This window comes from Coturnix japonica, unplaced genomic scaffold, assembly GCF_054131305.1.
Source record: "Coturnix japonica strain WE unplaced genomic scaffold, WE-NBRP24 Scf050, whole genome shotgun sequence".
In the NCBI taxonomy this organism is placed as follows: Eukaryota; Metazoa; Chordata; class Aves; order Galliformes; family Phasianidae; genus Coturnix; species Coturnix japonica.
Genome location: NW_028188953.1, coordinates 1,406,886 through 1,422,896, shown reverse-complemented (window position 1 = coordinate 1,422,896; position 16,011 = coordinate 1,406,886). Strand labels below are relative to the sequence as shown.

Sequence of the window (16,011 nt, the reverse complement as noted above, 5' to 3'; positions counted from 1 at the left end):
GGGGTCTTCCCTATTGATTCCTATGGGGTGGGGGGTCTCCCTATTGTTTCCTATGGGGTGGGGTCTCCCTATTGATTCCAATGGGGGGGGTCTTCCCTATGGGGTTCCCCATTGACCCCCATTCATTCCTATTGGGGGGGGGGTCTCCCTATTGATTCCTATGGGGATGGGGGTCTCCTATTGTTTCCTATGGGGTGGGCTCTCCCTATTGATTCCTATGGGGGGGGGTCTTCCTATGGGGTTTCCCATTGACCCCCATTGATTCCTATGGGGGTGGGGGTCTCCCTATTGATTCCTATGGGGGGGGTCTCCCTATTGATTCCTATGGGGAGGGTCTTCCCTATGAGGTTTCCCATTGACCCCCATTCATTCCTATTGGGGGGGGGTCCTCCCTATTGATCCCTATGGGGGGGGTCTCCCTATTGATTCCTATGGGGGAGGCTCTTCCTTATGGGGTTCCCCATTGATTCCTATGGCGGGGTCTACCCTATGGGGTTTCCTATTGACCCCCATTCATTCCTATGGGGGGGGGGGTCTCCCTATTGATTCCTATGGGGGTGGTCTCCCCATTAATCCCTATGGGGGGGTCTCCCTATTGATTCCTATGGGGCGGGGGGTCTTCCTATGGGGTTCCCCATTGAACCCCATTGATTCCTATGAGGGTGGGGGTCTCCCCATTGACTCCTATGGGGAGGGTCTCCCTATTGATTCCTATGGGGGGGGTCTTCCCTATGGGGTTTCCTATTGACCCCCATTGATTCCTATGGGGATGGGGGTCTCCCTATTGATTCCTATGGGGGGGGGTCTTCCTATGGGGTTTCCCATTGACCCCCATTGATTCCTATGGGGGGGGGTGGGGGGGTCTTCCTTATGGGGTTCCCCATTCATTCCTATGGGGGGGGGGTCTCCCCATTGACTCCTATGGGGTGGGCTCTCCCTATTGATTCCTATGGGGGGGGTCTTCCCTATGGGGTTCCCCATTGACCCCCATTCATTCCTATGGGGGGGGTCTCCCTATTGATTCCTATTGGGGGGTCTCCCTATTGATTCCTATGGGGTGGGGTCTCCCTATTGATTCCTATGGGGTGGGGTCTCCCTATTGTTTCCTATGGGGTGGGGGTCTCCCTATTGATTCCTATGGGGGGGGTCTTCCCTATGTGGTTCTCCATTGACCCCCATTCATTCCTATGGGGGGGGGGTCTCCCTATTGATTCCTATGGGGGGGGGTCTCCCTATTGATTCCTATGGGGAGGGGGTCTCCCTATTGATTCCTATGGCGGGGGGTTCTTCCCTATGGGGTTCCCCATTGACCCCCATTCATTCCTATGGGGGGGGGGGTGGTCTCCCCATTGATTCCTATGGGGTGGGCTCTCCCTATTGATTCCTATGGGGTGGGATCTCCCTATTGATTCCTATGGGGGGGGTGTCTCCTTATTGATTCCTTATGGGGGGGGGGTCTCCCTATTGATTCCTATGGGGGGGTCTTCCATATGGGGTTCCCCATTGACCCCCATTCATTCCTATGGGGGGGGGGGTCTACCCTATGGGGTTTCTCATTGACCTCCATTGATTCCTATGGGGGTGGGGGTCTCCCTATTGATTCCTATGGGGGGGAGTCTTCCCTATGGGGTTTCCCATTGACCCCCATTGATTCCTATGGGGGGGGGGTCTTCCCTATGGGGTTTCCCATTGACCCCCATTCATTCCTATGGGGGGGGGTCTCCCCTATAGGATTTCCCCATTGACCCCCATTGACTCCTATGGGGTGGGCTCTCCCTATTGATCCCTATGGGGGTGGGGGTCTTCCCATTGATTCCTATGAGGAGGGTCTCCCTATTGATTCCTATGGGGGTGGGGGTCTCCCTATTGATCCCTATGGGGGGGGGGTCTCCCTATTGATTCCTATGGGGTGGGGTCTCCCTATTGATTCCTATGGGGGGGGTGTCTCCTTATTGATTCCTTATGGGGGGGGGGTCTCCCTATTGATTCCTATAGGGGGGGTCTTCCATATGGGGTTCCCCATTGACCCCCATTCATTCCTATGGGGGGGGGATCTACCCTATGGGGTTTCTCATTGACCTCCATTGATTCCTATGGGGGAGGTCTCCCTATTGATTCCTATTGGGGGGTCTCCCTATTGATTCCTATGGGGTGGGGTCTCCCTATTGATTCCTATGGGGTGGGGTCTCCCTATTGTTTCCTATGGGGTGGGGGTCTCCCTATTGATTCCTATGGGGGAGGGTCTTCCCTATGGGGTTCCCCATTGACCCCCATTGATTCCTATGGGGGTGGGGGGTCTCCCTATTGATTCCTATGGGGTGGGGGTCTCCCTATTGATTCCTATGGGGGTGGGGGGTCTCCCTATTGATTCCTATGGGGGTGGTCTCCCCATTAATCCCTATGGGGGGGGCTCTCCCTATTGATCCCTATGGGGAGGGGGTCTCCCTATTGATCCCTATGGGGGGAGGTCTCCCTATTGATTCCTATGGGGGTGGGGTCTCCCCATTGACTCCTATGGGGTGGGCTCTCCCTATTGATTCCTATGGGGGCGGGGTCTCCCTATTGATTCCTATGGGGGATGGGGGGTCTCCCTATTGATTCCTATGGGGGGGGGTCTCCCTATTGATCCCTATGGGGTGGGGTCTCCCTATTGATTCCTATTGGGGGGGGGTCTCCCTATTGATTCCTATGGGGAGGGTCTCCCTATTGATTCCTATGGGGGGGGGTCTTCCATATGGGGTTCCCCATTGACCCCCATTCATTCCTATGGGGGGGGGGGGTCTACCCTATGGGGTTTCTCATTGACCTCCATTGATTCCTATGGGGGTGGGGGTCTCCCTATTGATTCCTATGGGGTGGGGGGGTCTTCCTATGGGGTTCCCCATTGACCCCCATAGATTCCTATGGGAGGGGGTTCTTCCCTATGGGGTTCCCCATTGACCCCCATTCATTCCTATGGGGGGGGGGGGTCTCCCCATTGACTCCTATGGGGGGGGGGGTCTCCCTATTGATTCCTATGGGGGGTGGTCTCCTATTGATTCCTATGGGGGAGGGTCTTCCATATGGGGTTCCCCATTGACCCCTATTGATTCCTATTGGGGGGGGGGTCTTCCCATTGATTCCTATGGGGAGGGTCTCCCTATTGATTCCTATGGGGGGGGGGTCTTCCCTATGGGGTTTCCCATTGATCCCCATTGATTCCTATTGGGGCGGGGGGGTCTCCCAATGGGGTTCCCCATTGACCCCCATTGATTCCTATAGGGGGGGGGTCTTCCCTATGGGGTTCCCCATTGACCCCCAATGATTCCTATGGGGGGGGGGGTCTCCCCATTGACCCCTATGGCGGGGGGGGTCTCCCTATTGATTCCTATGGGGGGTGGTCTCCTATTGATTCCTATGGGTGGGGGTCTTCCTATTGATTCCTATGGGGGGGGGTCTTCCCTATTGATTCCTATGGGGGGGGGTCTCTCTATTGATTCCTATGGGGGGTGGTCTTCCCTATGGGGTTTCCCATTGACCCCATTGATTCCTATGGGGGTGGGGGTCTCCCTATTGATTCCTATGGGGGAGGGTCTTCCCTATGGGGTTCCCCATTGATCCCTATGGGGGTGGGGGGTCTCCCTATTGATTCCTATGGGGGAGGGTCTTCCCTATGGGGTTCCCCATTGATCCCTATGGGGGTGGGGGTCTCCCTATTGATTCCTATGGGGAAGGGTCTTCCCTATGGGGTTCCCCATTGACCCCCATTCATTCCTATGGGGGGGGGGGTCTTCCCTATGGGGTTTCTCATTGACCCCCATTCATTCCTATGGGGGGGGGGGTCTACCCTATGGGGTTTCTCATTGACCTCCATTGACTCCTATGGGGTGGGCTCTCCCTATTGATTCCTATGGGGGAGGGGGTCTTCCTATGGGGTTCCCCATTGACACCCATTGATTCCTATGGGGGGGGTCTCCCTATTGTTTCCTATGGGGTGGGGGTCTCCCTATTGATTCCTATGGGGGGGGGGTCTTCCCTATGGGGTTTCCCATTGACCCCCATTGATTCCTATGGGGGGGGGGGTCTCCCTATGGATTCCTATGGGGGTGTCTCCCTATGGATTCCTATGGGGGGGTCTCCCCATTGATTCCTATGGGGTGGGCTCTCCCTATTGATTCCTATAGGGGGGTGTCTTCCCTATGGGGTTCCCCATTGACCCCCATTGATCCCTATGGGGGTGGGGGTCTCCCTATTGATTCCTATGGGGTGGGGTCTCCCTATTGTTTCCTTTGGGGGTGGGGGTCTCCCTATTGATTCCTATGGGGTGGGGTCTCCCTATTGATTCCTATGGGGGTGGGGTCTCCCTATTGATTCCTATGGGGGGTGGGTCTCCCTATTGATTCCTATGGGGGAGGGTCTTCCCTATGGGGTTCCCCATTGATTCCTATGGCGGGGTCTCCCCTATGGGGTTTCCTATTGACCCCCATTCATTCCTATGGGGGAGGGTCTCCCTATTGATCCCTATGGGGGGTGGTCTCCCCATTGATCCCTATGGGGGGGGGTCTCCCTATTGATTCCTATGGGGGGAGGGTCTCCCTATTGATTCCTATGGGGGTGGTCTCCCCATTGACCCCTATGGGGGGTGGTCTCCCCATTGACCCCTATGGGTGGGCTGTCCCCATGTCCCCCCAGCCATCCTCAGCCTGGTTGACCTGGCTGGCAGCGAACGCCTGGATAAATCCCAATCCCAAGGCCAAAGGCTCCGGGAAACCCAATCCATCAACACCAGCCTTTCCACATTAGGGCTGGTCATCATGGCCCTGGCCAAGAAGGTAAATTGGGGGGGGGTCTCAACCCTATAAACCCCCCCCTCAATTCAATCTATATCACTTTAACGTGCCTCTATATCCCCCCCCACCCTATATAGGAATCCCATATCCCCTATAGGAACAGCAAGCTGACCTACCTGCTGCAGAACTCCCTTGGGGGCAATGCTAAGATGTGAGTTAAATTGGGGGGGGGGTCTCCATATGTGCCCCCCATACCCTGTATTAATAACCCCCCCCTTTATTCTATGGCCCCCCCCCATTCATTGTGCCCCCCCCCTTTATTCTATACCCCCCCCATTCATTGTGCCCCCCCCCCCTTTATTCTATACCCCCCCCATTCATTGTTCCCCCCCCCCCCCCTCAATATTAGGGGGGGGTCTCCATCTGTGCCCCCCATACCCTGTATTAATAACCCCCCCCCCTTTATTCTATGGCCCGCCCCCATTCATTGTGCCCCCCCCTTTATTCTATACCCCCCCCATTCATTGTGCCCCCCCCCCTTTATTCTATACCCCCCCATTCATTGTGCCCCCCCCACCTCAATATTAGGGGGGGGTCTCCATCTGTGCCCCCCATACCCTGTATTAATAACCCCCCCCCTTTATTCTATACCCCCCCATTCATTGTGCCCCCCCCCCTTTATTCTATACCCCCCCCATTCATTGTGCCCCCCCCTCCTTTATTCCATGCCCCCCCCCATTCATTGTGCCCCCCCCCTTTATTCTATACCCCCCCCATTCATTGTGCCCCCCCCCCCCCATTTATTCTATACCCCCCCATTCATTGTGCTCCCCCCCCCCCTCAATATTAGGGGGGGGGTCTCCATCTGTGCCCCCCATACCCTGTATTAATAACCCCCCCCCCCTTTATTCTATACCCCCCCATTCATTGTGCCCCCCCCCCCCTATTAATTAGGCTGATGTTCGTTAATATCTCCCCCCTGGAGGAGAACTTCTCCGAGTCCCTCAACTCACTGCGCTTCGCCAGCAAGGTTGGGGGGCTGGGGGGGGGTCGTGGGGGGGCTGGGGGGGGTCCTAAAGGGATTGGGGGGGGTCTTGAGGGGGATAAAGGGGGTCCTGAGGGACTTGGGGGGGTCTTGAAGGGGATGGGGGGTTTATTGGGGGGGTTTATTGGGGGGGTTTATTGGGGGTCCTGAGGGGGTTATGTGGGTCCTGAGGGGGATGGGAGGGGATAGGGTGTCTTGAGGGGGGGTCCTGAGGGTCTTGGGGGGGTCTTGAAGGGGATGGGGGGGGTGTCCTGAGGAGGATAAAGGGGTCCTGAGGGGGATGGGGGGGGTCTTGAGGGGGTTATGGGGGTCCTGAGGGGGTTAGGGGGGGTCCATGAGGGGGATGGGGGGGAGATGGGGGGGTCCTGAGGGGGATGGGGGGGTCTTGAGGGGGATAAAGTGGGTCCTGAGGGGGATGGGGGGGGGGTTGGGGGGTCTTGAGGGGGTTGGTGGGGGTCTATGGGGGGGGATAAAGGGGTCTTGAGGGGGATGGGGGGGGTCTTGAGGGGGCTGGGGAGGTCTTGGGGGGGATAAAGGGGTCTTGAAAGGGGAGGGGGGGGGGGCCTGAAGGGGTTGGGGGAGATCATGGGGGGGTTATGGGGGTCCTAAGGTTGATGGGGGGGGTCTTGAGGGGGTTGGGGGGGTCCTAAAGGGGTTGGGGGGGGTCTTAAAGGGGTTGGGGGGGGTCTTGAGGGGGATAAAGGGGGTCCTGAGGGACTTGGGGGGGTCTTGAAGGGGATGGGGGGTTTATTGGGGGGGTTTATTGGGGGTCCTGAGGGGGTTATGGGGGTCCTGAGGGGGATTGGGGGGGTCTTGAAGGGGATGGGGGGGGGTCTTGAGGGGGATAAAGTGGGTCCTGAGGGGGATGGGGGGGGGTTTGGGGGGTCTTGAGGGGGTTGGGGGGGGTCTATGGGGGGGCGATAAAGGGGTCTTGAGGGGGATGGGGGGGGTCCTGATGGGATTGTGGGGGTCTTGAGGGGGATAAAGGGGTCCTGAAGGGGTTGGGGGAGATCATGGGGGGTTATGGGAGTCCTAAGGTTGATGGGGGGGGGTCTTGAGGGGGTTGGGGGGGTCTTGAAGGGGATGGGGGGGGGTCTTGAGGGGGATAAAGGGGTCCTGAGGGGGATGGGGGGGGGTCCTGAAGGGGTTGGGGGGGATCATGGGGGGGTTATGGGGGTCCTAAGGTTGATGGGGGGGGGTCTTGAGGGGGTTGGGGGGGTCCTAAAGGGGTTGGGGGGGTCTTAAAGGGGTTGGGGGGAGGTCTTGAGGGGGATAAAGGGGTCCTGAGGGGGATGGGGGGGGGGGGGCATTGGAGGGGGTTGGAGGGGGTCCTGAGGGGGATAAAGGGGGTCCTGAGGGACTTGGGGGGGTCTTGAAGGGGATGGGGGGTTTATTGGGGGGGGATAGGGGGTCTTGAGGGGGTTATGGGGGTCCTGAGGGGGATTGGGGGGGTCTTGAAGGGGATGGGGGGGGGTCTTGAGGGGGATAAAGTGGGTCCTGAGGGGGATGGGGGGGATCATGGTGGGGTTATGGGGGTCCTAAGGTTGATGGGGGTGGTCTTGAGGGGGATAGGGGGGTCCTAAAGGGGTTGGGGGGGGTCTTAAAGGGGTTGGGGGGGGTCTTGAGGGGGATAAAGGGGTCCTGAGTGAGATGGGGGGGGTCTTGAGGGGTTATGGGGGTCCTGAGGGGGTTGGGGGGGTCTTGAGGGGGTTATGGGGGTCCTGAGGGGTTTGGGGGGGATCCATGGGGGAGATGGGGGGGGTCCTGAGGGGGTTGGGGGGGGTCTTGAGGGGGTTATGGGGGTCCTGAGGGGGTTGGGGGGGTCTTGATGGGGATAAAGGGGTCCTGAGAGGTTTGGGGGGATCCATGGGGGGAGATGGGGGGGGTCTTGAGGGGGTTGGGGGGGGGGTCTTGAGGGGATGGGGAGGTCTTGGGGGGGATAAAGGGGTCTTGAAAGGGGAGGGGGGGGAGCCTGAAGGGGTTGGGGGGGATCATGGGGGGGTTATGGGGGTCCTAAGGTTGATGGGGGGGGGGTCTTGAGGGGGATAGGGGGGTCCTAAAGGGGTTGGGGGGGGTCTTAAAGGGGTTGGGGGGGTCTTGAGGGGGATAAAGGGGGTCTTGAGGGGGTTGGTGGGGGTCTATGGGGGGGGATAAAGGGGTCTTGAGGGGGATGGGGGGGGTCCTAAGGTTGATGGGGGGGGGTCTTGAGGGGGTTGGGGGGTCCTAAAGGGGTTGGGGGGGGGTCTTAAAGGGGTTGGGGGGGTCTTGAGGGGGATAAAGGGAGTCCTGAGGGGGATGGGGGGGGGTTTGGGGGGTCTTGAGGGGGTTGGTGGGGGTCTATGGGGGGGGGATAAAGGGGTGTATGGGGGGGATGGGGGGGGTCCTGAGGGGGTTGGGGGGGTCTTGAGGGGGATAAAGGGGTCCTGAGGGGTTTGGGGGGGATCCATGGGGGGAGATGGGGGGGGTCTTGAGAAGGTTGAGGGGGGGGGTCTTGAGGGGAGGGGGAGGTCTTGGGGGGGATAAAGGGGTCTTGAAAGGGGGGGGGGGGGGTCCTGAAGGGGTTGGGGGAGATCATGGGGGGGTTATGGGGGTCCTAAGGTTGATGGGGGGGGGTCTTGAGGGGGATAGGGGGGTCCTAAAGGGGTTGGGGGGGGTCTTAAAGGGGTTGGGGGGGGTCTTGAGGGGGATAAAGGGGGTCTTGAGGGACTTAGGGGGTCTTGAAGGGGATGGGGGGTTTATTGTGGGGGGGATAGGGGGTCTTGAGGGGGTTATGGGGGTCCTGAGGGGGATTGGGGGGGTCTTGAGGGGGATGGGGGGGGGTTGGAGGGGGTCCTGAGGGGGATAAAGGGGGTCCTGAGGGACTTGGGGGGGTCTTGAAGGGGATGGGGGGTTTATTGGGGGGGGGATAGGGGGTCTTGAGGGGGTTATGGGGGTCCTGAGGGGGATTGGGAGGGTCTTGAAGGGGATGGGGGGGGGTCTTGAGGGGGATAAAGTGGGTCCTGAGGGGGATGGGGGGGGTTTGGGGGGTCTTGAGGGGGTTGGTGGGGGTCCATGGGGGGGGGTATAAAGGGGTCTTGAGGGGGATAAAGGGGTCCTGAGTGAGATGGGGGGGGGTCTTGAGGGGGTTATGGGGGTCCTGAGGGGTTTGGGGGGGATCCATGGGGGGAGATGGGGGGGGTCTTGAGGGGGTTGGGGGGGGGGTCTTGAGGGGATGGGGAGGTCTTGGGGGGGATAAAGGGGTCTTGAAAGGGGAGGGGGGGGGGCTGAAGGGGTTGGGGGGGATTATGGGGGGGTTATGGGGGTCCTAAGGTTGATGGGGGGGGGTCTTGAGGGGGTTGGGGGGGTCCTAAAGGGGTTGGGGGGGGTCTTAAAGGGGTTGGGGGGGGGTCTTGAGGGGGATAAAGGGGTCCTGAGGGGGATGGGGGGGGGCATTGGGGGGGGGTTGGAGGGGGTCCTGAGGGGGATAAAGGGGGTCCTGAGGGACTTGGGGGGGTCTTGAAGGGGATGGGGGGTTTATTGGGGGGGGGGAATAGAGGGTCTTGAGGGGGTTATGGGGGTCCTGAGGGGGATGGGAGGGGATAGGGTGTCTTGAGGGGGAGTCCTGAGGGTCTTGGGGGGGTCTTGAAGGGGATGGGGGGTTTATTGGGGGGGGGATAGGGGGTCTTGAGGGGGTTATGGGGGTCCTGAGGGGGATTGGGGGGGTCTTGAAGGGGATGGGGGGGGGGTCTTGAGGGGGATAAAGTGGGTCCAGAGGGGGATGGGGGGGGGTTTGGGGGGTCTTGAGGGGGTTGGTGGGGGTCTATGGGGGGGGATAAAGGGGTCCTGAATGGGGGATAAAGGGGTCCTGAGAGGGTTGGGGGGGGTCCTGAGGTCGATGAGGGGTGTGGGGGGAGGGGTCCATGAGGAAGATGGGAGGGGGGGGGGCCTGAAGGGGTTGGGGGGGATCATGGGGGGGTTATGGGGGTCCTAAGGTTGATGGGGGGGGTCTTGAGGGGGATAGGGGGGTCCTAAAGGGGTTGGGGGGGGGTCTTGAGGGGGATAAAGGGGTCCTGAGGGGGATGGGGGGGGGCATTGGGGGGGGTTGGAGGGGGTCCTGAGGGGGATAAAGTGGGTCCTGAGGGGGATGGGGGGGGGTTTGGGGGGTCTTGAGGGGGTTGGGGGGGGTCCATGGGGGGGGGTATAAAGGGGTCTTGAGGGGGATGGGGGGGGTCTTGAGGGGGCTGGGGGGGTCATGGGGGGGATAAAGGGGTCTTGAAAGGGGGGGGGGGTCCTGAAGGGGTTGGGGGGGATCATGGGGGGGTTATGGGTGTCCTAAGGTTGATGGGGGGGGTCTTGAGGGGGATAGGGGGGTCCTAAAGGGGTTGGGGGGGGGTCCTAAAGGGGTTGGGGGGGGGGGGTCTTGAGGGGGATAAAGGGGGTCTTGAGGGGGTTGGTGGGGGTCTATGGGGGGGGATAAAGGGGTTTTGAGGGGGATGGGGGGGGTCCTGATGGGATTGGGGGGGTCTTGAAGGGGTTGGGGGGGGGTCTTGGGGGGGATAAAGGGGGTCCTGAGGGGGATGGGGGGGGGTTTGGGGGGTCTTGAGGGGGTTGGTGGGGGTCTATGGTGGGGGGTATAAAGGGGTCTTGAGGGGGATGGGGGGGGTCCTGATGGGATTGTGGGGGTCTTGAGGGGGATAAAGGGGTCCTGAAGGGGTTGGGGGGGATCATGGTGGGGTTATGGGGGTCCTAAGGTTGATGGGGGGGGGGGGTCTTGAGGGGGATAGGGGGGTCCTAAAGGGGTTGGGGGGGGTCTTAAAGGGGTTGGGGGGGGTCTTGAGGGGGATAAAGGGGTCCTGAGTGAGATGGGGGGGGTCTTGAGGGGGTTATGGGGGTCCTGAGGGGGTTGGGGGGGGTCTTGAGGGGGATAAAGGGGTCCTGAGAGGTTTGGGGGGGATCCATGGGGGGAGATGGGGGGGGTCTTGAGGGGGTTGGGGGGGGGGTCTTGAGGGGATGGGGAGGTCTTGGGGGGGATAAAGGGGTCTTGAAAGGGGGGGGGGGGGGTCCTGAAGGGGTTGGGGGAGATCATGGGGGGGTTATGGGGGTCCTAAGGTTGATGGGGGGGGGTCTTGAGGGGGTTGGGGGGGTCCTAAAGGGGTTGGGGGGGGGTCTTAAAGGGGTTGCAGGGGGTTCTGGGGGTCCTGAATGGGATGGGGGGGGTCTTGAGGGGGATAAAGTGGGTCCTGAGGGGGATGGGGGGGGGTTGGGGGGTCTTGAGGGGGTTGGTAGGGGTCTATGGGGAGGGATAAAGGGGTCTTGAAGGGGATGTGGGGGGTCTTGAGGGGGATAAAGGGGTCCTGAAGGGGTTGGGGGGGATCATGGTGGGGTTATGGGGGTCCTAAGGTTGATGGGGGGGGGGCTTGAGAGGGTTGGGGGGGGTCTTAAAGGGGTTGGGGGGGGTCTTGAGGGGGATAAAGGGGGTCTTGAGGGGGTTGGTGGGGGTCTATGGGGGGGGATAAAGGGGTTTTGAGGGGGATGGGGGGGGTCCATGAGGGGGATGGAGGGGAGAAGGGGGGGAGGTTCATGAGGGAGATGGGGGGGGTCTTGAGGGGGTTGGGGGGGTCCTGAAAGGGGATAAAGGGGTCCTGAAAGGGGAGGGGGGGGTTCCTGAAGGGATTGGGGGAGATCATGGGGGGGTTATGGGGGTCCTAAGGTTGATGGGGGGGGGTCTTGAGGGGGTTGGGGGGGTCCTAAAGGGGTTGGGGGGGGTCTTAAAGGGGTTGGGGGGGGTCTTGAGGGGGATAAAGGGGGTCCTGAGGGGGATGGGGTGGGGTTTGGGGGGTCTTGAGGGGGTTGGGGGGGGTCTATGGGGGGGGGATAAAGGGGTCTTGAGGGGGATGGGGGGGGTCTTGAGGGGGATGGGGGGGTCTTGGGGGGGATAAAGGGGTCCTGAAAGGGGGGGGGGGGGGTCCTGAAGGGGTTGGGGGAGATCATGGGGGGGTTATGGGGGTCCTAAGGTTGATGGGGGGGGGTCTTGAGGGGGATAGGGGGGTCCTAAAGGGGTTGGGGGGGGGTCTTGAGGGGGTCCTAAGGGGGATGGGGGGTGTCTTAAGGGGGTTGGGGGGGGTCTTTAGGGGGTCCTAAGGGGGATGGGGGGGGGTCTTTAGGGGGTCCTAAGTAGGATCGGGGTGGGGTCTTAAGGGGGATGGGGGGGGTCTTTAAGGGGTCCTATGGGGGGGGGGAGTCTTTAGGGGGTCCTAAGGGAGATGGGGAGGGGTCTTTAAGGGGTCCTAAGTGGGATATGGGGGGGGGTCTTAAGGGGGATGGGGGGGGTCTTTAGGGGGTCCTAAAGGGGATGGGGGGGGGTCTTAAGGGGGTTATGGGGTGGGGGTCTTTAAGGGGTCCTAAGTGGGATATGGGGGGGGGTCTTTAGGGGGTCCTAAGGGGGATGGGGGGGTCTTGAGTGGGATGGGGGGGGGGATTGAGTGGGATGGGGGGGGGGGGTCATTAGGGGGTCTTAAGGGGTTGGGGGGGGGTCTTAAGGGGGATGGAGGAGGGGTCTTTAAGGGGTCCTAAGTGGGATATGGGGGGGGGTCTTTAGGGGGTCCTAAGTGGGATGGGGGGGGGGTCTTAAGGGGGATGGGGGGGGGTCTTTACGGGGTCCTAAAGGGGATGGGGGGGTCTTAAGGGGATGGGGGGGGTCTTAAGGGGGATGGGGGGGGTCTTTAGGGGGCCCTATGGGGGGGGGTCTTTAGGGGGTCCTAAAGGGGATGGGGGGGGGGTCTTAAGGGGGTTATGGGGTGGGGGTCTTTAAGGGGTCCTAAGTGGGATATGGGGGGGGGTCTTTAGGGGGTCCTAAAGGGGATGGGGGGGGGTCTTAAGGGGGTTATGGGGTGGGGGTCTTTAAGGGGTCCTAAGTGGGATATGGGGGGGGGGGTCTTTAGGGGCTCTTAAGGGGTTGGGGGGGGGTCTTAAGGGGGATGGAGGAGGGGTCTTTAAGGGGTCCTAAGTGGGATATGGGGGGGGGGGGTCTTTAGGGGGTCCTAAGGGGGATGGGGGGGGGGTCATTAGGGGGTCCTAAGGGGTTTGGGGGGGGCCTTTAGGGGGTCTTAAATTGGATATGGGGGGGGGGGGGGGGGTCTTTATGGGGTTCTAAGTGGGATGGGGGGGGGGTCTTAAGGGGGATGGGGGGGGTCTTAAGGGGGCCCTATGGGGGGGGGTCTTTATGGGGTCCTAAGTGGGATGGGGGGGTGTCTTAAGGGGGTCCTATGGGGGGGGTCTTTAGGGGGTCTTGGGGGGGTCCTGCTGTATTTTGGGGGGGGGTTGAGGGTCCTAGGGGGGCTTTGGGGGGTCTATGTTTGTCTATGGGGGGGTTATGTGTCATATATGGGTCATATATGGGGCTTATGGGGCAGCACTTGAGACCCCCCCCCCCAATTAACGACCCCCCCCCACCCCCCCCCCCCCAGGTCAATGAGTGCGTAGTGGGCACGGCCCACGCCAACCGGAAGTAGCGTCACTTCCGGTATCCCCCTTCCCCCCCGATTGGCTGCGGGAGTCACGTGGAGGAGGAAAAAATGGCGGCTCCCACATGGGGAGGGAAGGATGCCCCGGAAGGCAACATGGCGGCGCTTCCGGTTGAATCTCTTAAAGGCGCAGCGTCCCTATAAAAAAAAAAACCCAATTTTTATCAATAATAATCACCAAAATCCCTACAATAATCACCAAAATCCCCATCATAATAATAAAAAAACATTTTAGAGGCGTTTCCGAGCAGGTTTTGAGGCTTTTCGCTTCGTTTTGAGCCCGATTTGGGTTCAAATGGAGCTCTATGGGAAGGACCCCCCCCCATAAGCCACCATTGAGACGGGTGAGTGCAGCGCCCCCTATCGGCGATGGGGGGTAATACGGGGGGGGGGGCAGTTATTAATGGGGGGGGCAGTTATTAATGGGGAGGGCAGATATTAATGGGGGGGGCAGTTATTAATGGGGGGGGGCAGATATTAATGGGGGGGGCAGTTATTAATGGGGGGGGGGCTTATATGGGGGGGGCAGGCAATAATAATTGGGGGGGGGCTTATGATGGGGGGGGACTTATAATGGGGGGAGGTCACTCAGAAATGGGGGGCAGTTAGAAAGGGGGGGGGGGTCACTCAGAAGGGGGGGGGCAGTTAGTAATGGGGGAGGGGGGGGCTTATGGGGGGAGCTTATAAGGGGGGGGGCACTCAGTAACGGGGGGGCTTATAAGGGGGGTAGTTAGATATGGGGGGGGCTTATGGGGGGGCAGTTAGTAATGGGGGGGTTATAAGGGGGGGCAGTTAGAAATGGGGGGGGGTCTTATGAGGGGGGGGCAGTCAGTAATGGGGGGAGGGGGCTTATATGGGGGGGGCAGGCAATAATAATTGGGGAGGGGGACTTATAATGGGGGTGGGGTCATTCCGAAATGGGGGGGGCACTTATAGGGGGGGGCACTCAGTAATGGGGTGGGGGGCTTATAAGGGGAGGCAGATAGAAATGGGGGGGGGGTCTTATAAGGGGGGGGCAGTTAGTAATGGGGGAGGGGGGAGCTTATAAGGGGGGGCTATTAGTAATGGGGTGGGGGGCTTATAAGGGGGGGGCAGTCAGTAATGGAGGGGGGGCACTCATAATGGGGGTGGTAGTCAGTAATGGGGGGGGCAGTTAGAAATGGGGGGGGGTCATTCAGAATTGGGGGGGCACTTATAAGGGGGGGGCAGTCAGTAATGGGGGGGGGGGGCTTATAATGGGGGGGGTCACTCCAAAATGGGGGGCACTTGTGGGGGGGGGAAGTTAGAAAGGGGGAGGGGGTAGCACTTAGAATGGGGGGGGAGGGGCACTTAGAAAGGGGGGGGGGGCTTTTAAGAAGGGGAGGGGCAGACAGAAATGGGGGGGGGGGGGCACTTAAAAAGGGAGGGGTGCTCTGAAATGGGGGGGGCACTTAGGAGGGGGGGCAGCCATAAAAGGGGGGGTTCTTAGAAAGGGGGGGGCGTTTAGAAATGGGGGGGGCACTTAGAAGGGGGGAGCAGCTAGAAGTGGGGGGGGTGGCACTTAGAAGGGGGGGGTAGTCAGTAAGGGGGGGGCACTTAGAAAGGGGTGGGGGTCCAACATTGGGGTATGAGGGGGGGAGGGGAAGGGGGGGGGTCCAACAATATGGGGTGGGGATGGGATATCCAACTTTGGGGGTGGGGGGAGGGGAGGTGGGGAGGGGGGGGTCCATCATTGAGTGTAGGGGGTGGTCCAACAATGGGGGGGGGGGTCCAACATGGGGGCTGGGGGGGGAAGTGAAATGGGGGGGGGTCCAACATGGGGGGGGGGAAGGGGTGGAGGGTGGGGGTCCATCATTGAGTGTAGGGGGGGAGGAGAAGGGGGGGGTCCAATATTGAGGATGGGGGGGAAAGAGGGGGGTCCAACAATGGGGGGGGGAGGGGAACTGTGTGTGGGGGGGGTCTATCATTGAGGATGGGGGTGGGAGAGGGGGGGGTCGAACATTGGGGGTGGGGGGGTCCAACAATGGGTGGGGGGGAGGGGAACTGGGGGGGGGTCTATCATTGAGGGGGGGGGGGAAGGGAGGGGTCCAATATTGAGGATGGGGGGGGGAAAGGGGGGGTCCAACAATGGGGTTGGGGGGGCTGGCAATGGGGGGGGAGGGGAAGGGGAGGGGTCCAACACTGGGGTGGGGGGGAGGGGAACTGGGGGGGGTCTATCATTGAGGGGGGGAGGGGAAGGGGGGGGTCCAACATTGGGGGAGGGGTGTCTAACATGGGGGGGGGGGTGGTCCAACATTGGGGGTGGGGGGGCTGGTAATGGGGGGGTCCAACATTGAGTTGGGGGGGGGGGGAACTGGGGGGGGGTCCAACATGGGGGTGGGAGGGGGGGGGTCCAATACTGGGGGTGGGGGGGAAGGGGGGGTCTTCATTGTGGGGGGGAGGGGGGGTGTTTAACATGGGGGGGGGGGGAATGGGGAGGTCCAACATTGGGGGGTGGGGGGGTGAGGTAAAAGAGGGGGGGGTCCAACATTGAGTTGGGGGGGAGGGGAAGGGGAGGGGTCCAACAATGGGGGGGGGGGAGGTGAAGGGGGGGGGGGGTCTTCATTGGGGGGGGGAGGGGAATTGGGGGTGGGGGGGGTTCTATCATTGAGGGGGGGGGTCCAATATTGGGGGGGGGGGGAGGGGAAGGGGGGGGTCCAACATTGAGTTGGGGGGG

The 16,011-nt window shown here is 61.0% G+C and overlaps 1 protein-coding gene across 2 annotated transcripts in view; it reads left to right on the top strand.

Annotated features, from left to right (window-relative positions):
- The window catches only part of KIFC1 (kinesin family member C1), a 60,261-nt gene extending 46,698 nt beyond the window's left edge, over window positions 1-13,563 (top strand). For both annotated transcript variants that reach the window (XM_085532775.1, XM_085532776.1), the window contains 4 exons: window positions 4,672-4,811; window positions 4,907-4,980; window positions 5,724-5,799; window positions 13,260-13,563. In XM_085532775.1, coding sequence (XP_085388901.1) covers window positions 4,672-4,811; window positions 4,907-4,980; window positions 5,724-5,799; window positions 13,260-13,304 — 335 coding nt within the window. In that variant the 3' untranslated portion in view covers window positions 13,305-13,563. The remainder of the gene's footprint in view (window positions 1-4,671; window positions 4,812-4,906; window positions 4,981-5,723; window positions 5,800-13,259) is intronic.
- Window positions 13,564-16,011: the final 2,448 nt, after the last annotated feature.